At 41.3% G+C, this 23175-nt stretch overlaps 2 protein-coding genes across 4 annotated transcripts; both read right to left on the bottom strand.

Moving 5' to 3' along the window:
* Positions 1-1249: 1249 nt before the first annotated feature.
* LOC129837793 (T-cell surface glycoprotein CD4-like) lies at positions 1250-7887 on the bottom strand. The gene is made up of 9 exons (XM_055904236.1): positions 7794-7887; positions 5526-5574; positions 4722-4901; positions 4415-4552; positions 3655-3906; positions 3489-3575; positions 2597-2745; positions 2186-2253; positions 1250-1894 (listed from the first exon to the last, which is right to left on the bottom strand). Exons 2-9 carry the CDS (start codon positions 5560-5562, stop codon positions 1825-1827), a joined length of 981 nt encoding a protein of 326 aa, XP_055760211.1. The 5' UTR covers positions 5563-5574; positions 7794-7887; the 3' UTR covers positions 1250-1824.
* An 872-nt stretch (positions 7888-8759) lies between these two features.
* On the bottom strand, positions 8760-22673 carry LOC129837267 (ubiquitin carboxyl-terminal hydrolase 5-like). 3 transcript variants are annotated; one of them, XM_055903287.1, is made up of 20 exons: positions 22157-22673; positions 21408-21536; positions 20997-21063; positions 20540-20667; positions 19858-20003; positions 17424-17608; positions 17076-17170; positions 16541-16734; positions 16279-16350; positions 15595-15685; positions 15279-15404; positions 15037-15190; positions 14698-14872; positions 14284-14372; positions 13827-14012; positions 13299-13442; positions 10647-10789; positions 10196-10346; positions 9756-9840; positions 8760-9543 (listed from the first exon to the last, which is right to left on the bottom strand). In XM_055903287.1, the coding sequence occupies exons 1-20, from the start codon at positions 22262-22264 to the stop codon at positions 9450-9452; spliced, it is 2562 nt and encodes an 853-aa protein (XP_055759262.1). In that variant the 5' UTR covers positions 22265-22673; the 3' UTR covers positions 8760-9449. The 3 variants fall into 3 exon arrangements, with proteins under 3 accessions (XP_055759262.1, XP_055759263.1, XP_055759264.1); XM_055903288.1 differs by having other exon boundaries at positions 20997-21060; XM_055903289.1 differs by having other exon boundaries at positions 13884-14012; positions 22157-22672.
* Between the last annotated feature and the right edge of the window lie 502 nt (positions 22674-23175).

Genomic DNA, 23175 nt, shown 5'->3' with positions numbered 1-23175 from the left:
ACATGTAAAAAACAAGAACATGGTGCCGTCTGGTTCAATTAATATAAGGAATTTGAAATGATTTATACTTTTACTTTTGTTACTTAAGTATATTTTAGCAGTATATTTTAGCAATTACATTTCCTTTTTAAAATTCTATATATATTTTTCTACTTTTGACACTTAATCCTTAAGAGCACCTGTGCATCAATCTAAGTATCAATCTAAGTAACATAAAAATGAAAAAACATCAAAAACATTAAGCTAGAGATGCATGGGCTGCGTCTGAATCCACCACATCCGCCTATGTCGGCCTTCCACACCTGCGGTGGAATGTAGCCGAGCTACAGCAGTGTTTGTCAGACCACGAGACATCACAGAAACGTGTGTAGCGTCCGAGCGGTTTGGCCTACAAACACTATATGGAAAGGGGAGACTGTCACGAACACCATGGTGTTCTCCGTTTTGCTCTAGGACCCCCACAAGTGTCACGGGACTCGTCTGAAGGTAACCCATACAAATGAATAGAGGTTTGGAGGTTTGGAGATTTTTGTGCCAACAAAAATAAGGGGTTAAATATTTGTCCAAAAAAATATATATATTTATTTTTTGCCATTTATGAATGTGTTATTCAAGGTGTTTCTATGGGCTGTAGTAGTAAAGGTCAAATTCAATATTTTATTAAATAATACAAAAATAATAGAATCAGAATTAGAATAGAATTAGAATAATTTTTGATACCTAACAGGGTCCTTAAATTCGAAATGATCTATTGTATGACCCTCTTAAAAACAAGTCCATATGTTAGCTTAGACTTTTAGAGGTTTTAAATATATTTAATACGTTTAGACTTTTGCTCAAGTAGTATTTTACTGGGTGACTTTCACTTCTACTTGAGTCCTTTTCTATTAAGGTATCTTTACCTTTATTCAAGTATGACCATTGGGTACTTTTTTTACACACACACACACACACACACACACACACACACACACACACACACACACACACACACACACACACACACACACACACACACACACACACACAGTTTTTTTTTACTGGGCTCGCAACTCCAAGACATCACTCGACATGCTTGGAGTCTACATTGTCACTGACAGCTGTCTGCACTCTACTGCACCAGTTAAGTGAAACGTAACCACGGACAACGCCACTAGAATGTATGTAATAGGAGGCTGAAGTAAGTGTTCAAAAAGACTCAAGTAAAAAGTATCCTTATTAAAAGTGAGACGAGACTCAGCGGTGCATATTATGTTTGAAATCAAACCAAAAAATATGATTTATATGATCTGTATTCCGTTCAACAAGAAAACACTTTCATTTAACAGGTATATCAATTCATAACATAACATGCGGGTATTTAAAAAAGTAGCCATGACGTTGACAAAATTGTAACGTCTGTAAATATGCCACACTGAACAATATCACAGTAAGAATCGTTGCAAAATCATTCTAAAACCGTACAGTATAATTCTCAGGCTTTGTGTGAAAATGAATGATCATTGAAAATGATCTAAGCACAAAGATGCAATGCAGTAGAGGATGCTCTGACAATGCGGGAAAGACGTCAGATGACGTTCAATAACATATAGGCAAGAATAACATTGTTTCTTCCTTCAATATGTGATTTTCAGTTTATACAATTTCCTCAATCATATTTTTGAAACAGACATAAGCCCATTTACATTATCTCCCCCCTCTCTTTCTCTCTCTCTCCCTTGTATCTCTCAAACTGTATAAGGCTACTTTTCTCTCTCTCGATCATTCTTCCATCCACCCTGTGTCGTCAAGCAATCATGTTCCAGCCCATAATACTCCGCTCCATCAGCGCTGTTGCCGTGGTACAGCCGAAGGCTTCTCTCTCTGTGTCCTCCGGGGTGGACCCTCTAGTGTGCTGTGAAACACATGTGTTAACAATATTAAACTTGACAATGTATCGCTAACTACTTTATATTACATAGTTCCATGTATTTTAAATATTATTTCCATAGCTAGGAAACCTGATTCAACTTGTAAACTATTCATCAAGCACTTGAATAGGCAAATCAGGTGAGCTAGTTCAGGGCTACAACAAATTGTAAAGGGGGAGGTTTGAAAACCACTGGTCTACGTGACCGTTCAGGAATACACAGTGTGCAGAAATTCCCTTCTCTGATTCTACTAGACAGAGCAAAAGAGTAGTTACCGGTTACACTGGCAGTAGTCATTGGACTTCAGGGGCACTCTGATGTTCTTCATCTTCCGGTCTCTTTTCTGAGGGAGAAAAACATGTATTGTCTTTCTCTTTCATTTGCTGTTAAGCACTCGCTCCACCTGAATATAACTAAATTAATCATTAAGTGGGAGCCGTGGGAAGTATGGGTGCTTAGTGTGCTGCAGTACCCACTGTAAAAATCTGAATTTAAAAAATATATTAATAATAATATACTAGGCCTTTACTAGTCCTGTATTAGCAGACCGATACAGCTTTCTATTGCGCTGACAATATTTTTTTAAATAAATATATATTGATCTATATATGCTTATAGATCACTTTGGTTTATACGTTTGGCAGTGACATTTTCATTGATCCCTCCCGTGTAGACTGTCTCCTCACCTTCATTCTTTTGTTCCTGCGGTGCAGGAGAACAGTGGTCACGACGAGTAAGACCACCACCAGGCATCCTGCTCCCACTGCCACCCACACCCACAGGCTTAAGCCCAGCATGGGCACCAACTCAACGGACTGCTGGCTGCCTTTGGTACCTGAGAGACACACAACCAGGGAGCACCTCAGTGAAGACCTCAGAAGTGGCAACTCACCCTCAAAATCGGCGTATTTGTCACGCCCTGACCTTAGAGATCCTTTTTATGTCTCTATTTTGGTTGGTCAGGGCGTGAGTTTGGGTGGGAATTCTATGTCTGGTGTTTTATGTTGTCCTTGTTTTGTATTTCTATGTCTTTGGCCTGGTATGGTTCCCAATCAGAGGCAGCTGTCTATCGTTGTCTCTGATTGAGAATCATACTTAGGTAGCCTGTTCCCACCTGTGTTTGTGGGTAGTTGTTTCCTGTTTTGTGTTTTGTCACCTGATAGGACTGTTTCGTTTTTTCGTGTCTTCTCCTTTGTTATTTTTGTGTTCAGTTTAATAAATTTAACATGGACACGTACCACGCTGCATTTTGGTCCGATCCTTCATACTTGTCGTCAGAAGAAGAACAAAATCGTTACAGTATTGACGTCAATGCACGGTTGACTCGAAATTTGGCATTTCACACTTGTGGAGATAGAATTTGCCATAGTTTCTTTTGTGAATAATTTATTTTATTGAATCACTTTAGATTAATGAGAAACGTTTTATTTTTGTAACTTTTTGAACAACCCCTCCTCCCGTCCTGAATTGACCAATGTTAAGGAGAGATTGAATAAAGTAGGAGCTTCCAATACCTTTACCATGAGGAAAATGAAACAATGAATCAGTAGTCGGTGTTCATAAAGTAGTGATACTCACAGTGATTGCAAGGTGTCACTGCGTTTACATCAGAGTTAGGTACACTGTGCCCCTGCCCATCATCTTGGCCCTCGTTCGGCAACAAACCTGGGAGAGAAAAGACAAAAGCATTGTAATATTCATTACTACCATGGTTGTATTGGGGATGCTACCACCTATTACCTACTTCTCACGTTGATGGTCTGAGTCTCTTTGTGTGTCTTCTCATCCTGAGTAATCTGACATGTCCATTCTCCTGTGTCTGACAGGGCCACAGAGCTGAAAGAGACATTCCTAGAGCCAGGTCGTCCAGGAGCCCCTTCCACCTTTCCACTTGGACTAAGCCACTCCACACTGGGCAAGGGATCCACTCCTGTCACTTGGCACTCGAGGATAGCATTGTTGCCTTCGATGAGTTCATTGGAGGGGCGGACCTTGACTGGTTCAGACAGGGGAGGGGGGAGAGGGAGGAAGGGAGAGGGAAAATAAAGAGGGAGGGGTAGAGTATGACAAGAAAGCGAGGAGGAAAAGATAGGGAGGGAAGAGACAGAGGGAGAAATGTCTAAGGAGAACACAGAAGCTTTCGCCACGTGAATTCTGCCATTAGAATTTACCTCTGGTGCAAACCTGGGTTCAAATACTATTTTAAATCTTCTAATAATTTGAGTATTTGCTTTAGCCTGCCTGGAGTACTAAGTGGGTGAGGATTACACTTTTGAGACATTTCTATTGGTTCCATTGCAACATGGAAGCTCAATCAAGCACAGATACAGGATTTGAAATGATTTCAAGTAGTATTTGAACCCAGATCTGCTTTGGTGGTGTCATTCAAATGGTGGGCAATAATAATATCACTTCACCATCACTGCTATAAAAACTGCTAGTTTGCAGGACTGGTGTCCACATGCACTTGCTGGACAGCCCCATAACCCTATGCGGAGTGACACCTGTGACTAAGTCGAGTCTGTGAGGGATCCTTTTCATGTCCACCATACAGATGTAAAGTCCGGCGTCACCATCATTTAGAGCAGAGATTTCCAGCCAGTCCCCTCTCACTTTCGCCCTTCCAACCATGGGAGCATTTCCTGACATGGGGAAAAGACAAGGACTATAATGAACACGTACAAAACGCCATGTATACATTTGTTTTACGGCATATGATCTATGCGGTATTTTAGGAAACACTTATTTTTACTGCTACTTTTTCATGAAATAACCCATTTATTTCTTTATAATGATCTCTTTTCTATCCACCTTTCCGCTGGTTGCCAGTATTTCCTTTAACGTGGAAGATCAGAACAGATTCACTTCCACCCACAGCTTTATGACTCCACTCTACATCCTTGTTAGACGTCTTGACTCCACAATCAATTTTGACAGAGTGCCCCTCTGTCTTGTAGATCACCTCACCCACCGCATGGAGAATGCACAGGGCTGAGCGGAGAAAGAGAGAGAATACTGCAATCCCTTTATTATTATTACAGTACTTCTGTTACTTGTATTATAATGTATTTTAACTTTCCATTTCAATAAAGCATACTGAATTGAAATTGAATTGATAGAGAGATATGTATCTGTTTATTTATTTTTCCTTTCATACTTCGACTATATGCACATTGTTACAACACTGTACATAGCCAATAATATAACATTTGAAATGTATATATTATTTAAAAACTTTTGCGAGTGTAATGTTTACTGTTAATTTCTGATTGTTTTCTTTCCCTTGTTTTTATCCCTTTTGTTTATTTTCTATTCCACTTTGCTTTGGCAATGTAAGCATACATATGTTTCCCATGCCAATAAAGCCATTTGAATTTAATAGAAAGAGAGAGAAGAGAAAGGTGTGTGTGTGTGTGTGTGTGTGTGTGTGTGTGTGTGTGTGTGTGTGTGGGTGTGGGTGTGGGTGTGTGTGTGGGTGTGTGTGTGTGTGTGTGTGTGTGTGTGTGTGTGTGTGTGTGTGTGTGTGTGTGTGTGTGTGTGAGGGGTAAGAGAAATAGTACAATGAATACAACAACATTTTAATATTTCAATCATGTAGTGTAGATCTTTACCCACCGAACACAAACCAGGAGACAGTCTTCATATTGGACATTTTATCTGAAATCTGGAATGCAAATTTAAATGACATTCATGCAGTCAAAATGCATAGAACATTTTAAGGAGAGATTGACACTTTTGAAACATCTAAAATGTAAAGTATATTCTATAAAAATGAGTACATTTCTAAGTAGAGTTTAATCTAGACTTTATGTTCTTACATGGCTTCTGTTTGAGCGAACTTGTGGTTTCTAACCACAAGGCTACTTCCCCTCTCTCTCTCTAACATTTATATATGTATAAAAAGATAAAACATCTGTGAAAAAGTCAAAAGAGTCAAATGTTTCTTTGCATGACTAGAGCTGTGATGATAGTTTTCAGAGCAGGGCTAGATTCTTTTCTATCTTTTCATTATTTTCAGAACTTACTCTAAACATTTGACACATTTCAATAACAGGTAGATGTATATATAATAACATTAATAAGCATAAGCCTCTCTAACCGATAACAACAAAAACGTATGTAATGAATTGTGACTGAGTATGTAAATATGTATAATCATCATCACCATTATTATCGAAATACTCATATATGAAAATCATTAGTCTATATCAGAGCAAAATACAAATAACTTTGTGCCATAACTCATAGTTCATGGATAGAAATCCCAGTAAATAAATTAACTGAAAATCGACAACAAAGGCGGTAAATATTCTAATTTACAGTATAATATTAGTTACACGTTTTCAAGAATGATATCCCTCTGAAGATGGTTTACTGAATAACAATAAGTAATCTATCACTCCACAATTGTTTTAGTAAATAGTAATTATATATAATTAACTCATTTTCACTATTTGTTTAATTCAGATTGATCGTAATAACTTAATTTATTACAGCCGTATTAGTAATTGGGGCAATGCTTGACTACTTTACAATATTCACCTTTTACTTGAGCAACTTAATTAAATGAAGACCCATTTATTTATAATGATACTGTATGCCTACTTGAAATCGGCATTTCATACTTTATCAGGTGTTTGATATCGATGTAATTCTTAACACTATCTTTGATAACTTTAAAATATTCAACTATTCCACAAAGCCTATATCTGAATACCATGCTATTCACAGAGGTGAAGTATAGTCTACTTTAAAATGTACTATAATTTACTAATAGTAATCATCTTTGTTATAAACCATCTGTAAACAAAATTGCAGTAACCTAATAATTATTCGATTCGTATCATGATGTATTATCTCACTTTGATTAACTCACAAACGGTGATAGGCTACAGACAATGATATTGTGTTTGATATTATGTTTGAAATTATGTTTGATATTGTGTAGGCTGTTGAGTAGGCTGTTAATCTATGGTTGATTTATTTGCCACGAAGTAGCATAACAAATAAAACGTGGCTAAAAACGTAGATGCCTGCTCGATAAAAGCCTATCCTACAATATCTCTTCGATATACTATTGATCAAGAGCTATTCATTTGCTGTAACTATTTTTTTTTTTACACGTCTTTGTGTGTTATGGAACATTATAATAGTCTACTGGTTGTGGTGATTTAACAGTTTTAAGGCCAGGCTGAAATGACATTTTTGCAAATACCTATCAGTTTTGAGATTTTGTTAGCGTTTTGGTCAGTTAATATTTGTATTTTCAAAACTTGATGAAAATGTTAAGCATACTATCATCATAAAGATTTTAATGCAATTTAAACACTTTAAAGTCGACATACGTCAATATTTTCAAAGCTCACTACATTAAATTACAGATAATTTAAATGTCCATTTCATAGAGAATGTCACAAATTGGACTGACTATATTTAGTAACTTACTTTGAAGAGATGGTGATTCGGTCTAAATAGGCGTTTGGTAGTCTAAGTCAGACTCTTCCCACACCCCAACTAAGAAGCATCTGCGTTAATCAAATTTTAGTCCGGTTCGGGAGTATCTAAACAAAATGACTCCAAAATATTTAGGCTGGTTTCGTCCAGAAAAATGGATCTGCGCTATATGCAAATATGATATACTGACTAATTTGCATATTTGTAAAACATATTTCTGGAGAAATGTAATATAAAAAAATATTATATTTGTGTCTAAATTCAACCGGTAAAAGTTGATTATCCGTCCCCTCTCCCTTCAACATTTCCCACGAACTAAAAATAACAAAACTCCTCTCTCTCGGTAAAAAAAACATATAGCCCATGCAACTGAACTAGCTCCGACAAACATGGGAACATTAATATTACCTGATCTGATTTGTAATTTACCTGAAATTGATTCTCAAAACGTCTTAGGTTACAAAAATCTGAGAAAAAAAACCCACGTTGTCCTTTCGCGACAATACACTAATGAGTATGCGTTGAGGATAGTGACGGAGTAGAGCGGAAGAGATCGAGAAAAAACGTCTGCACTTTGGAAACATTGTGGGTTTACGCATGCTACTTGCCTGCGCCTTCTTTGAAAACTCCTTATTTGATTTTGTATTCACCTTCCACCAGTGACCCAACTTCATAGGAAATTGGCTCCTTACTAAAAGTCCAATCTGCAAAATGTGCTGTATATAGGAAACTTTGCATTTGCGCTGAATGACTGCATATAACTAAGTATCGTGACATACTTTTTTGTGATGATCCTTTATGACGTGAACTTGACAGTGATACCACTTAAACGTCTCATGTAAATATAGTATGTTCTTTTGCATTATCAATAGCAGCCTACTTTAAAAATCTACCTTATAAAACCACGCTATTAAACCAAATAAAAGTAGGATATTATCTTTTTTTCCAGCCTATCAAAATAAATTGAACGGCAAAATTGATATTCAATGATATGGCCTTGGGTCTTCCAGGCATGTGGCCATGAAGATATACACACCTGAAAGACTACTAAAATAGTTCTTAGAAGAGCAGCAGCAAACATAAAATGAGTCAAAATGTAGTATGGTGTCAGGTGTAACTGATATCAACCAATTAACCCCCACAATGATCCCACTCCCACCCTGTGATGAAGACAAGACCTATAGTTGCATTCTCACCACGTGTCACTGGCATGTAAGAGCCCTCAGGAAGATGTTGAGTCTGTGGACTGATGCTAGTGCAGAGCACCATGACTCACCTGGTGTCCCCGGCTCTTCAGTGAGAGCCTGCATATAAGAACCCAGAGCAGCAGGGCCACTCGATGACTAGTGGTCACTAGTCACGTCCATCTCAACACAATCACACAACAAGCAGGGGCAGCAGAAAGACATCTTTATTTGTCAGAGCAGAAGTAACAAAGGAACTAATTTGAGCAAAATAAACAAAACAAAAATCAGCCAGATATCACCCTCGCTACACTTGAAAGAACAACCTGTTTGGTTTAGTTTTTATTCAGTTGTTTTTTTTAAATACACTTTTAATTTTTTTGTATTTATTAACGTTTCCCTCTCGATTACTGTGGATGCCAAACTTATGAAAATGCCATGTTGGAACACAGAAGGGGGAGAGAAGGGAGGCAGTGCTTGGCTTAAGAAGCAATAACAATACAACAGATGCTAGTCAATAAGTGGCATGTTGTTCAGGGAAGAGGCGGGAACATTGTTGCCAGACACTGTATAATGATACCAGTATCTATCATGAGTTGATTGGTGTCAGTTGCAAGATGAGTATACACTTAGAAGGGGTGAATACACCAGCAGCCTTCCACCAACACTACTGTGTTTGTAAAAAGTGGAGGGAAAAAAAGACTTCTCCTTTAAAACACCCCATCCATTCCACCTGCCTGTGTCTGCGTACATAGTTGTGGGAAAAGTGTATTTATTTAAACCCAACATTTGTCAGTTCAGAAGCTTGTGTCAGAGCATTCTTAGTAGCTCAGTGTGTGTATAATATGTGCATGTTGGCGACCCTCTTCCCCTCCCCAAGTGAAACTCTGCCCCCCTCCGTTCACTCGGTGACTCTCCGGTAGAAGTAGAGGTAACCCAGGTCCTTGGGCGGCTTCTCTGAGGCACACACTTTCTGATCGTTAAAGATAACCCACCTGAGAGAGAGAGAAGAGGAAGAGAAAAACACAGACATGAGAAAACAAGAAACAGCACTTTAAAGCTGTGCCTAGATTGTTATAACCACAGAATCTCAACAGCAACACCGTGCACCACAGAAGTGGGCATTAAGTAGAACGACATTCATGTATCAAGTGTGTGTATAAAAGGAGTGGTTTCTTCTATATGAAATGAAGAGAATGGCGCTTACTGTTGGTCCTTCTTGATGTGGCAGACGTAGTGGCCGCACATAGTGCTCGTGCCCATGTGACTGATGAAGGCAAACAGCTCATACTCTGGAATAGAGAGGAGGATAGAGGAGAAAAAGGAAGACGTACATAGTAGAGACATCAGTGACAGTGCATCTATACTGCAATTGGACATCAATTTCAATACAGCGAGTGTTTCAAATGGAAAGATATGGACAGACAAGAATTTGGAGTATGTGCGCATTGTCAAAACACATGTAATATGCTTTCCACAAATAGGAAATCATTAACCAATAAATGTTGTGGGAAAAATTAAGTATATTCTTTATTTCCAGGAGTGCGTACATACAGATGCTTTGAAGAGATTATTAAAATATGTTCAAAAGTCCAACCCAAACTGGACCCACTCCCCTTCACCCGCTTCCTCTCGCTGTTGACTTACTGCCGGGTCCGTCTCGGACTTTAGGCCCAGGAGGGGGCTCCCGGGACCCCTCGCTCTCGGCGGCCGAGCGGCCCCCCTCTGAAACCTCCATGGACTCTAGATCATCCAGGTGGGAGAAGATCCAGTCCACGGCGCGCTCTAGGACGTTACTCTGGAAGAGGAGAGGGAGAGGAGAGACCACTTGGTTAAAGGTTGGAGACCTGACCAGCAGCACAAATGAAGAATGCATGTGTGAACTTCAACGGTGTGCTAGAATAGAGTATATTGTGACAAAGGTCTAATCATACCAGTAAATTCCACGAGGGGAATGCAGCTACTGAGCATGTGCGAAATCTCACTGCAGTTATATTAGTACTTTGAAGCAACATCAAGGAGTTCTGTCACTACAGCAGTGCTAGACGTGAAGGGGAGTTTATTACATTCATAGTAATGGTAAAGGAAACAGTCTCACCGTGGCCCTCAGTGCTCGCGTGGCCTGGTCTCGGCTGAAGCCCATGGAGACGATGGTTGCTAGGTGTTCCTCAGAAAAGCTCTCTGTGGGCGTGGTCCCGGGAGCGGAGCTGGTGCCTGGCAACACCAAGGGAGCGGAGAAATCTGCAGCAATCACAGAGGAGGAGGAAACGTGAATATAACGTACATAATGAAATCAGTTGCATACTGTCGTGAAATTACTATTGTAAAACATGAATAACAACGTTGCTGGAAATTACTAATTGGTTCTACTTCACGGTCAATCACATGGCAGTCTATACCATTTAACTTACACTACCGGTCAAGTTTCTCACTCATTCCAAGGGTTTTTTCTTTATTTTTACTATTTTCTACATTGTAGAATAATAGTGAAGACATCAAACTATGAAATAACACATATGGAATCATGTATTAACCAAAAAAAGTGTTCAACAAATCAAAATATATTTTATATTTGAGATTCTTCAAATAGCAAGCTGATAGCCCTATTTGGTAAAAGATTAAGTCCATATTATGGCAAGAACAGCTCAAATAAGCAAAGAGAAACAACAGTCCATCATTACTTTAAAGACATGAAGGTCAGTCAATACGGAACATTTCAAGAACTTTTAAAGTTTCTTCAAGTGCAGTCGCAAAAACCATCAAGTGCTATGATGAAACTGGCTCTCATGAGGACCGCCACAGGAAAGGAAGACCCAGAGTTACCTTTGCTGCAGAGGATAAGTTCATTAGAGTTACCAGCCTCAGAAATTGCAGTCCAAATAAATGCTTCAGATTTCAAGTAACAGACACATTTCAACATCAACTGTTCAGAGGAGACTGTGAATCAGGCATTCATGGTCAAATTACTGCAAAGAAACCACTACTAAAAAGGACACCAACTAGAAGAAGAGACTTGCTCGGGCCAAGAAACACTGGGAATGGACATTAGACCGGTGAAAATCTGTCCTTTGGTCTGGAGTCCAAATTTGAGATTTTTGGTTCAAACCGCTGTGAGACGGCCCTGAATGTCTGAACCGTCTCAGTGCTTCTCCTTCTAATAGGGCGCTTCCCCTTTAATTCCCAATTAAATAGCCAGCATCAGCTGCACAAAAGTGGGGTTGTGATAGTGGTGCGAATGTGGATGTGTTCAACCCTCAGTTCCGAAGATCCTTTTGTTATGTTGTATTTAAAAGTGTGCTTTGTGGCCTTGTCTCAACCTTAACCAGGATCGGATACACTAATTTCTTCCTTTGGACTACACATCTGTTGGTCTCCGCTGTTATGTCGTGGCCTTTCTCAGCTGGAGATCTGTTGGCGGATTGGATCGTCTGACTACAACTATTTTGCATACAGTATTTCATTTGTTTTAGTGTGATGTATACCGTGATGATTTATGTGGTCAGTTGTAGTTGAAGACGGGTTGAGATTTAAAACTCTTTATGGTTGTGTGGTAAAAGAGTTGATATTGATTGTATGATTGAGACTGGGTTTACGCTACACTTTTTTTATGAATGGACAAACATTGCGTAACTAAGGTCACTTGAGTTTCCTGAACTCCTTTACCGGGCTGGACTCTTGTAGGCCCGAGGTACGGGACTTTTCTTGAGGAACCAGAGCTCGTTGTTTGTTTTATTATGTGTGTGATCATTTATGTTGGTAATACAACCCACGCAAAAGAATACAGCTGTTTTGAAGTTATTTCCAATGTTTTAAGGGTTTATGAAAAGTGTATGTCCATCCTGACTTTTACATGAGTCCTTTGTATTGGTGTAGACTTGACGGACCAGACGGGACTCATTCCCTCCCAAACCAAAAGGAGAAATCAATATTTTCTCTGGTAGCACAACCTACCTGGCACCCCAACAAACAATAACCTCAAGTCAAAACCGTTACACTCGGTTTGGGTGAACTGATGATCTCCACATGTTTATTTCCCACCGTAAAGCATGGAGGTGTTATAGTGTGGGGGTGCTTTGCTGGTGACACTGTCTGATTTATTTAGAATTCAAGACACACTTAACCAGCATGGCTACCACAGCATTCAGCAGCAATACGCCATCCCATCTGGTTTGCGCTTAGTAGGACTATCATTTGTTTTTCAACAGGACAATGACAAAACAAACCTCCAGGCTGTATAAGGGCTATTTGACCAAGAAGTAGAGTGATGGAGTGCTGCATCAGATGACCTGGCATCGACAATCACCCAAATTGAGATGGATGAGTCGGACCGCAGATTGAAAGAAAATTAGCCAACAAGTGCTCAGCATATGTGGGAACTCCTTCAAGACTGTTGGAAAAGCATTCCAGGTGAAGCTGGTTGAGAGAATGCCAAGAGTGTGCAAAGCTGTCAAGGCAAAGGGTGGCTATTTGAAGAATCTCAAATATAAAATATATTTTGATTTGTTTAACACGTTTTTGGTTACGACATGATTCCATATGTGTTATTTCATAGTTTTGATGTCTTCACTATTATTCTACAATGTAGAAAATTGTCAAATAAAGAAAAAGCCTTGAATGAGTGTAGGTGTTATAAAACTTTTGACCGGTAGTGTATATTTCTCAACAAACACCACCCACTTACAGCCCTACATCCATGACAGACACACGTGTTTTATGGTATATTTGGCAAAACTGATCCTCCGTGACCTACCTGGGTCGTCCATGTGGCCCATGACCCAGTTCATGGCTGCGTCGATTCCAGTATTCCCAGTATAGTACACAGCCTTCCTGCAGGCCTCCAGTGGGAATCCCATCTCACACAACTGGGACACGGTAGAGTCGTCCAGGACTGGGGCTGAGAGAGAGAGAGAGAGAGAGAGGAGGGGAGAGGGTCTAATTATATGGATGCACTCCACAGACAGCAGCAACTATAAGAATGTCACGAACGGTCCTAACAACTGCTGAGAAACTGGACATTTGGAGACAGCCAACAAAATAACACCACGTTGGCAAACCATATTAAACTCATCCTGGACAATAATAGCAAAACCAAGTCTCTTTCCCACCATAGAATGGAAATGATAGCTCACATCACCTCACTGAAAATACAAAACCAAATTTAAAAAAAGGTGTAAACACAAAAACATGGAGAAAACATAAGAGGGAAAGAAGAAAAGGAAAATATGACGACGGGACGAAGGGATGAAGGAAGGAAAGATCAGAAAGGACAGAGACTGACAAAGTAGTGGGGAGTAGAGCGAGTCGTCCTCCTCGTTGCCGTGGGAACCCAGGATACCTTTGACCTCCACGTCAGGGGTCATGAGAGGGGGTGGGGCCACCTCTGGCAGAAGCTCCTCCCCCGGCTGCTGGCCGGTCGCACGGAGCGCAGTCAGGTCCAGCGTGTCGGGAACGTCGATGCTCACGTCTGCAGGGACAAACAAACATCTATTTAGTTGACAGGGACTGTGCCACATTAATCCCACATTTCAGTTCACATTAATGGAAAAGTAATTTAAAAATGTGTGCTTCCTTGGACTTGTCAAGCAACTACAATGGAATTTCCCACTTGAATTGAACTGATATCGTCTGTGATAACCCACAGGTGTAGATGTTGCATGTGTATGTAAATGAAATGGTATTCAATACAGAAGATCATGAAGACATTGTTTACACTGCGTGCAGAGCAGACTACTCACCTAGTTTCTTGGGGACCCAGTCCTGTCCAAAAGTGAACTTCTTAACCTGGATAACCATGTGGTCAGGGAAAGAGGCAAAGCGGGTGGTCCTGAAAGAGGGACGAAGAGAGAGCGAGACCAATTACAAACTACATTTTCCCTTGGAAAATGCATTGATGGGATGATTTAATTCAGGGTTTTCCAACTCCAGTCCCCCAGTACAGCACAAATTGTTGTTGGACCCCCAGACAAACTCACCTGATTCAACTCATTGAGGGCTTGATGACAAGTTGAATCAGGCGTGCCTGTCCGTGGCTATTACAAAAATGTGTGCTGTTGTGGGTACTCGTGGACTGGAGTTGGGAAATACATTTCATTGACTGGGAAACTGATTGATAGATTGATAGACTGAGTGAATCGTGTGCGTTGTCATACTTGGTGGCGGTGGTCTTAGCCTGCGCGGCGGAGCTCCAGAAGTCTGTGAGCGTCTCCGGTTCGCTGAGCGCCGCCATGCACGCTGTGAACGGGATACAGGCGCGCACCGGCGCGGGGGTAGGGGCTCCCGACGAGTCTGCCTCCTCACGCCGACGCTCAGCCTCCTGCAGCTCCTCTGATGGAGAGAGAGGGATAATTGATGTACTCAATTTAAATAAATGTTACTTTGTGAAGAATATATTTGACTTATAAAAACTTGGTTGACTTATTTAATGAGGCTTCAATAAAAACCAAGGGAATTGACACAATAACAAACTACATTTCCCATGAGCCCCTCACCTGTGTTGGTGGCCTGGTCCATGGGCACAGGTAGCTGGAGGATGTAGTCCACCCTCTGCGTGTACTTTGCTTTCTGTGACTGCTGACACACGATCCTCTCCTCGACCAGGAAACGGAAGGCTTCAGATGGGTTCACCCCCGAACGACAGTTTCTCTGAGGTAGAGGTTAATAAAACAAAACTAAGAAAATGGGGTACAACAGGGGGGGGGGAAACTGATGACAGAAGATGGAAAGACTTTACCTCCACCATATTAATGAAGTGTAATAAGAACTCCTGGGCGTCTTGTTGCCGATTGGTGGAGAACTCCGGGTGGCCCCGCCCAACAAGTGCTTTGAACATACGCGCTGCTATGCCAACCTGGTCACCCTGGAAACCAAAAAAAATGTATTTAGACAATACACATGGAAAATGAAAACACAATCGCTTAATGTAAACACAACTAGAAAAACCTTGTCATGTTTGGAGACAGGTGTTTGAGGCGCCAGTGCTACGGTTGCTAGCATTCTGACTTAAGAAAAACTTCCGCACAATCTTCTAGTGCTTTCCATTCACTTACTCTGGGTTCAGAGCTGGGTTCAGAACCCTCTCCGGGGTCAGGGGCTGGTTTGGAATACTCGCCCGACAACAGACCATAGCCCAGCTTTGCTCTGAAATAAGGAATAGATGCTGAACAACAAACATTGGAACAAAGTCAATTTAAAATGTATAAATAGAGGATAATATAAACAGGAATTACTGATCCATCGGAAGAAATCCTATTTCTTAAACTAAACAGTCTTATAAATTAGGGGAAAGTGTTGCATTTTTTCCCAAAATACTTAAAAATAAGTGCTAACAATTACCATCCCCGTATCTTATCTAATGTAAGTCTTGGCCATAGAAATGGATCGTTTTTTCTCAGATAAGTGAACGGTTAGTGACATCTGGTGGAGAAAGGCTGGCCTTCAGACAATGACCTACTGTCCATCCAAACATAACACATGCATCTCACAGTCCCAATGACTATGCATGTGTGTGCCATAACAGTTGTATGCCAGTGTGACTAGCCTTGAATACACGTGTTATAACCCTGACACTGTGCTACTTCCAGACACAGGTGTGTGTAATCTCAAGGTTGTTGGGAAAAGGCAGGTTTAATAAACCATATTTATGTTTGACGCGAAATGGATAACAACGTTAAGCTTGTGTGAGTGTGTGCATGCTACACTGAAAAAGAAAATAGCATTTGGTGGAAACTCACACTTGGGTTTTGAAGTCCTGGGTGGGGTCGCTTGGAGCTTCATTGAAGATCTTGTCAATGTTGGAGACGTACCTGAGGCGGGGTACACACACACACGACAGAGGGGTTTCGTGAGTATTTTCCAGCACTCTTTTTACAATCTGTCTAAATTGCTCTTTATCTCAGGGCCAATGACCCCTGGTCAAAAGTAGCACACTAGAAATGGAATAGGGTTGCATCTGGGAAGCAGACTAAGAGGTAGAAGTGATAGACGGTTACTGACTTGCTCTGGAAGTCAGGCACGGTGAAGAGGACTTGCATGACCGAGTTGAGGTAGCAGCTGTTGCCCAGGTTCTTCATGCCGGTGAGGCCGGGGCCCGATAGAGGCCGCAGGGTGGCCCCTGACTCCTGGATCACCTCCCACTCCCCCACACGCTGGTTCACCGCTATCTCCAGCTCTGTCATCGTGTGCTCAGTCTGCATGGGAGGGAGGGGAAGACCGGTGTCGAGGAGAGAAACAGGGAAGGAATGGCAGGGGGAAAGACAAATGACAGATGAACCAGATGGTCTCACAGAGTCCCATCTCTAATTTTGTTGTTATAACACAATAAATAGGAGCTAATGAAAATGGGGCCAGGCCAGCTTTGAACATCATTTGCCACTAAAAACACCGGTAAGGCAAGTACGGAAAAGTATAGTCCTTATTCATGAAGGAAAATATCTGTTACTAAAGAAGACAAGTCCTTAAACTACAACACTGCAGCAGGAGAGAACATGCCCTAGAGAACCTGTATCTTTATTGATTTCGGCAGTCCTACCTTTTCCATGGTCATCATGTCGATGCCAAAGTGGGACAGGTGTTCGGGGAGCTTTGGATCCAGTACCATATCATCCTCGTCATAGGAGTACACATCTGGAAAGGCCACAGAAGCAAGTCAGACATTAAAAGCTCAAAGAATACAGCCTCTAACCAAGTTACAACTGTCTTCGAGTCCTTTTCCTTTCCACTGTTTTCTTAAATTGTCCCCTTTCAATAATTCAAGGGTAAGAGTGTCAATATGGATTCTGTGACTGCTGGAATATTGGGACTAGTAAGAAGCACTTAGTAAATAAAACAGAATTGTGTTGTTTCAAGTGTCCAAGTATTCGTTTTGTGTTGCCATCACCTCCTCCGTCGGGGGTGATGGTACCCAGTTTGACAGCCAGAGGGTGTCCCGTCTGCTGGAAGTGCAGGAGGGCATGGTTGTTCCCCCCGGAACCATCGAAATACCTGCGACCGCAGAACACCCTTCCGTCCGACAGGTTCATCCACAGGTTCTCCTGCAGGTCACACACCTCACACCGCCAACCACTGGAAGACAAGGATGGCGCGAAGGGAGAAAGTTGGAGAGGGGTGGGAGGGGAGAGGCAGAGAGAAAGGAAGAATCATTGAATGATAGAGGAAGACAGAGGGAGAATGAGAGATTGTTCATTCTCTGTCAATCATTCACTAAAACATATTTATTTAGGCTACATGTTGACAAATTATTTAATATATTAATTACGCCATCAGACCTTGTATATGATCCAAGTCGATGATGAAATGAGTGGACATTTATGAAGCAAAAGGAGCAAAATAATGCCCAAATTAAACTGCCTGCTACTCAGGCCCAGAAGCTATGATATGCATATTAATAATTAATAGATCTGGATAGAAAACCCTCTGAAGTTTCCAAAACTGTTAAAATAATGTCTGCGAAGGGCCTCCCGGGTGGGGCAGTGGTCTAGAGCACTGCATCGCAGTGCTAGCTGCGCCACCAAAGTCTCTGGGTTCGCGCCCAGGCTCTGTCGCAGCCGGGAGGTCCGTGGGGCGACGCACAATTGGCTTAGCGTCGTCCGGGTTAGGGAGGGTTTGGCCGGTAGGGATATCCTTGTCTCATCGCGCTCCAGCGACTCCTGTGGCGGGCCGGGCGCGGTGTGCGCTAACCGAGGGGGGCGGGTGCACGGTGTTTCCTTCGACACATTGGTGCGGCTGGCTTCCGGGTTGGAGGCGCGCTGTGTTAAGAAGCAGTGCGGCTTGGTTGGGTTGTGCTTCGGAGGACGCATGGCTTTCGACCTTCGTCTCTCCCGAGCCCGTACGGGAGTTGTAGCGATGAGACAAGATAGTAATTACTAGCGATTGGATACCACGAAAAATTGGGAAGAAAAGGGGATAAAATTTATTTAAAAAAAATAATAATAAATGTCTGCGAGTATAACAGAACTGATATGGCAGGCGAAAACCCGAGGAAAATCCAACCAGGAAGTACTATTATTTTGAAAGGCTGTTTTTCCATTGAAAGCCTATCCACCATACAAAGACTTAGGACCCAGTTCACAAGCTCTATGGCTTCTTCTACATGTGGCCAGCCTTTAGGCATTGTGTCAGGCTTTTACTCAGAAAAATTAGGGAGATACAGCACTTTCAATCAGTGGCCAGTGGAAATTTCCAGACATCAGCCATGCGTCTGATCGGGAACGCGCCTTTCTTGTTTCTCCTTTTCTATTGACGAAGCTTTTGTCCAATTGAAATATTATTTATTATTTATGACTAAAACAATCGGAGGATTGATTTTAAACATCGTTTGGCATGTTTCTACTAACTTTTATTGTACTTTAAAAAAAAATGTGTCTGGACTTAGTGCACGCGCCTTGTGCATTCGGATTACTAGACAAAACGTGCGAACAAAAAATAAGGTTTTTGGTCATAAAGAGGGACATTATCAAACAAAACTAACATTTATTGTCTAACATGGAGACCTGGGAGTGACACCAGATGAAGATCAAAGGTAAGTGATTAATTTTAATGCTATTTCTGACTTTTGTGAGCCCTCTCCTTGGCTGGAAAATGGCTGTATGGGTTTCTGTGGCTAGGTGCTGAACTAACATAATCGCAAAGTGTGCTTTCGCCGTAAAGCCTTTTTGAAAATCTGACACATCGGTTGCATTAAGGAGAAGTTTATCTTTATTCGTATGTTTAACACTTGTATCATTTATCAATGTTTATGATGAGTATTTCTGTAATTTGATGTGGCTCTCTGCACTTTCACCGGATGTTTGTTTGAGACAATGCATTTCTGAACATAACTCGCCAATGTAAACTGAGATTTTTGGATATAAATATGAAATTTATCTAACAAAACATACCGTACATGTATTGTGTAACATGAAGTCCTATGAGTGCCAACTGATGAAGATCAAAGGTTAGTTTAATTTGATCACTATTTCTGACTTTTGTGAGCCCTCTCCTTGGCTGGAAAATGGCTGTATTGTTTTCTGTGACTAGGTGCTGACCTAACAAACGCATGGTGTGCTTTCGCAGTAAAGCCTTTTTGAAATCGGACACGGTGGTTGGATTTACAAGAAGTTTATCTTTAAAATGGTGTATAATACTTGTATGTTTGAGGAATTTTAATTATGGGATTTCTGTTGTTTTGAATTTGGCGCCCTGCAATTTCACTGGCTGTTGTCGAGGTGGGACGCTACCGTCCCACTTGTACCAGAGAGGTTAACGCCGGAATGCTTGTGATATTCTAGCCAATGCCAGCTCAGAACAACAACCGAGCCTAACCAGCCTCTCACCTGGGAGGGATCTTGGTGCCGTTGTTGAGCTGCTCGAGTTCGACGGCGTGCCGGGACTCCGCCCGCAGCTCGCCGTCCCACTGCTGCACCTGCAGGGCATGAGACACTGAGTCTGCAGACATCAGCCCCGCCATGGCTAGAGATACCTATAGGGATATAGAGAAGGTTATAGGCGGTTACAACAAGAATGCATGATCAATCTATATTAAGTGTAATATCTAGAGCAGGGGTCGTCAACAGGCTGCCCGTGGGCCAAAACCATCCCGCTAGTGGGTTTTTTGCGCCCCCCGAAGTTAGTTGGTCAAAAAATATACTAAATTCAGATAAAATGAGTTTACTTTAGGAAATCTGTTCCCAAGTATTCCCCACACAAAAAAAGAAGTGATCGTGTCTCAAATATTTTCAAATACAATCTCTTTTTGGGCTTAGCTGTGGTTAAATTTGCAGTGTCAAAATTATAATTAATTTCCATCTCCCCGACCATTCCCTCTAACATAAAAAAGAAAAAGCAGAATCGTATTAGTTTCCAATGCATACACTAACTATGAATGAAGGGATTCAAAACCACATGCCCATGGCAATGATAGGGCCTCTTTCTAAACACAGACAAACACACAACATTTAAGAGATAATTAGCAAAGTTGAGGCAACACTTGAGGTGTTCACCCACAAAGTGTCTCACCCGCTCTCTCACAACATCTGGCATGGTGGCGAGGTCATCGGATGTAACTTCCTGTCTATCAGGGAAGAGGACGACCTTTACTTCCTCCTCATACTGCTCCTGCTCCACATTGAACCCTCCCTCGATCCCTGAGACAGAGAGGAGGAGTGTAAATAGACATTATATCAGTTTCATTGATCTATCATGGCAGAGTCATTTATGAAAGTTTTGGCTCCAACCGGATAGAATGGAAAATGTTGGCGTCAGCGTCCCTGAAGGCTAGCCTGGGTACCAGTATGTTTAGCTATCATTCCACTCTGTGTCATATGCTAAAAACATGTTTGTCATGACATGGAATACAAGGAGTGGAATGTTAATAGAAACAGACTGGTACCCAGGCTACCTGAAGGCTGCTTCGGGGTTCTTTGCACCCACAGAGGCCTGTCTGAAAATGTGCTACTGTTAACTCTGCTGTTACCTATGGCTAATCGGGTGGGCTTCTTCTTGGGTGGGTCACCGGATCCAGAGTTCTCATCATCTTCCTTCTGGGGAAAATGACAGTTCAGATTTAGTGAATTGTGGAATGTCTCCATCCACAAGAAAGGTGGTTCATTCATAGTGTATAATTTCTTATAGACGTTGAGCAAACCAAACAGAAGTAGTTGCCATTAAAACCAGATGAACTGGCCTGATGGCACATTGTCATTAGATGCTGCCAGTTCCCTGTCATACCGTGTAAAGGTGTATTACTTTTGTACTGTCTAGAGAGCAATAATTTTGATTTCGACACTCAATGTGTTGTTGTTTGGCCACTATTCAGCCTCAAGTGCCTCTATTGAGACTCAGCCAGACTTCAGTAAAAGGCTTGAAGGAACAGTGTGTAACTCACCGGAGCTTTGCGGGTCTGGGAGATGTGCAGGTAAGCCCGCTGTCCGCTCCTGGTGTGGTGTCTATCCACATACTGGCTGCCGAACCCAAGGAAACTGTTCATGCACACATACAGGCCTCCTTCACTCTCCTTAAAAAAAAATATATATATAAAAAAAGCGAGAACATTAAGGTTAGTCATTACATTGGCTGTCTTGGTAACTGGACAGCTGCTAGTTTACCCAACAACCTATTGGGTGTAACCGTACAGTAGTTGAAGTTACCCATGCGACCAACTCATAACATTGAAGAGCATCATTACAACTGACAGTGTGATTATCTAGCATGCTAACTAGCAAGTTAACGTCAGTTAGCTAAACAGTTGGAATGACACGTCAAGTGGCAGCTATAGTTAGCTAACTAGCGTTAAACTTGAAAGGTAACGTTGGCTAACTACGTATCGTTACTGTGAGTTCATTGACAACTGGTCGTGATGATATTCGGAAATGATTCGACAACCACTGGTTACAGTAACTAGCTAACGTTAGCTGAATGCTAAATATGTTAGCTAGCTGGTTAACGTTTCTCAATGTAGCTACAGTAGCTAACTAGTTAACGCGTTAGCTAGCTATTGTTGTGACTAGCTAACTACCAACATAGCTAGCTGTATAACTGGTAATACACAAATTAAAAATATCCAACGAAAAAGCATATTTAAAAGACAGGTTTAATACGAAGCTAATAACGTTAGATGAGAAGACGGTTACTCACCGGAGAAGAAAATGACAAGGCGCATTCGTCTTTGTGGACACGGTCCCCGGGCCTCGGAACCCGAATTGTAGACAAAACCGACATCAAAACCTCGCTTACCTCCGCCATCTCAAACTAACTAATTCTGTCTTCCAGTCGGACACTTGTTCATCTGAGTTTGGACCCTAGCTTTTGATTCCGCAGCTTTGACTACTGTCTGTTTGTACTGCTCTTCCCCTCTCCCTGTTTGTCTGTCTTCCCCCCCAATGAATGGCTTGATTCCTCCCTGTTTGTGTGGACGCAAGGCCGAACGCGCATAGCACGCTCCGGGTAGCGTGGTAATCGTAATATATAGAGTACAAACTACCGCACAATTATGCGATGTTGTGTTTGAAAGAGAATCATAAATTAAGTATGAATTCAGATCACCAATGAATCAAATTTATATTAAAACGTTATTTAACTTCTAACAAAGACATACAATAAAACGCACAGGCAAAATAGACACCATCTGCTTATTTCACACATAGCCTTTTCAGTAATTACGGTCATGTTTAAGGACTCGCCACTTCGACGAAGAGAAGGCGAAAATTTCAGGGTTTTTAAAGCACCAAATGATCTACTGCCACCGCGTGGGTGGAAAGAGAACTTCACACAAACCCCAAATATGTCAATTAATAGACTATGGAAAAATATACAGGATTGGATGTGTCATATCAGCTGCCACCTTTAATGCTGATGAACACATTACTTTGTAGTCAAACGGGGTAAATATTTTACATGTTGCATGTTCAGACCTGCCATGATTTATGTTTGGTGAGTGGGACGTTGGTAAAGTAGGCCTATATAGCCTAAATAGTTCGATTTAAGAAATTCTGCTATGAAAAAAATAGGCCACTATGAAGAATGGAAACAATGTTTTTTTGTGTAGCCTATGCAGTGTTATGAATGAGTGTGTACAGACTGTAGGCAAGTACACTAAGCTAGACTATAATATTATTTTAGCATTATTTTAGTGCTTCCAAACACTGTTATTTACT

This window comes from Salvelinus fontinalis, chromosome 38 (genome assembly GCF_029448725.1).
Source record: "Salvelinus fontinalis isolate EN_2023a chromosome 38, ASM2944872v1, whole genome shotgun sequence".
NCBI classification, from domain to species: domain Eukaryota; kingdom Metazoa; phylum Chordata; class Actinopteri; order Salmoniformes; family Salmonidae; genus Salvelinus; species Salvelinus fontinalis.
The sequence above is the reverse complement of the archived record's forward strand: the minus strand, read 5'-3'. Positions and strand labels throughout refer to the sequence as shown.

Excerpts from the sequence above, each read along its gene's own strand:
- LOC129837793 (XM_055904236.1), bottom strand. The coding sequence starts at position 5,562 with ATGTCCAATATGAAGACTGTCTCCTGGTTTGTGTTCG. Across the intron at positions 3,576-3,654 it reads TCAGACCATCAACGTGAGAA|GTTTGTTGCCGAACGAGGGC; the intron begins GTAGGTAATAGG and ends TTTCTCTCCCAG. Across the intron at positions 2,746-3,488 it reads AGTGACACCTTGCAATCACT|GTACCAAAGGCAGCCAGCAG; the intron begins GTGAGTATCACT and ends TGTGTCTCTCAG.
- LOC129837267 (XM_055903287.1), bottom strand. The coding sequence starts at position 22,264 with ATGGCGGAGGTAAGCGAGGTTTTGATGTCGGTTTTGTCTACAATTCGG. Across the intron at positions 15,191-15,278 it reads ACTTCATTAATATGGTGGAG|AGAAACTGTCGTTCGGGGGT; the intron begins GTAAAGTCTTTC and ends CCTCTACCTCAG. Across the intron at positions 14,013-14,283 it reads CTGGGTCCCCAAGAAACTAG|ACGTGAGCATCGACGTTCCC; the intron begins GTGAGTAGTCTG and ends TTGTCCCTGCAG.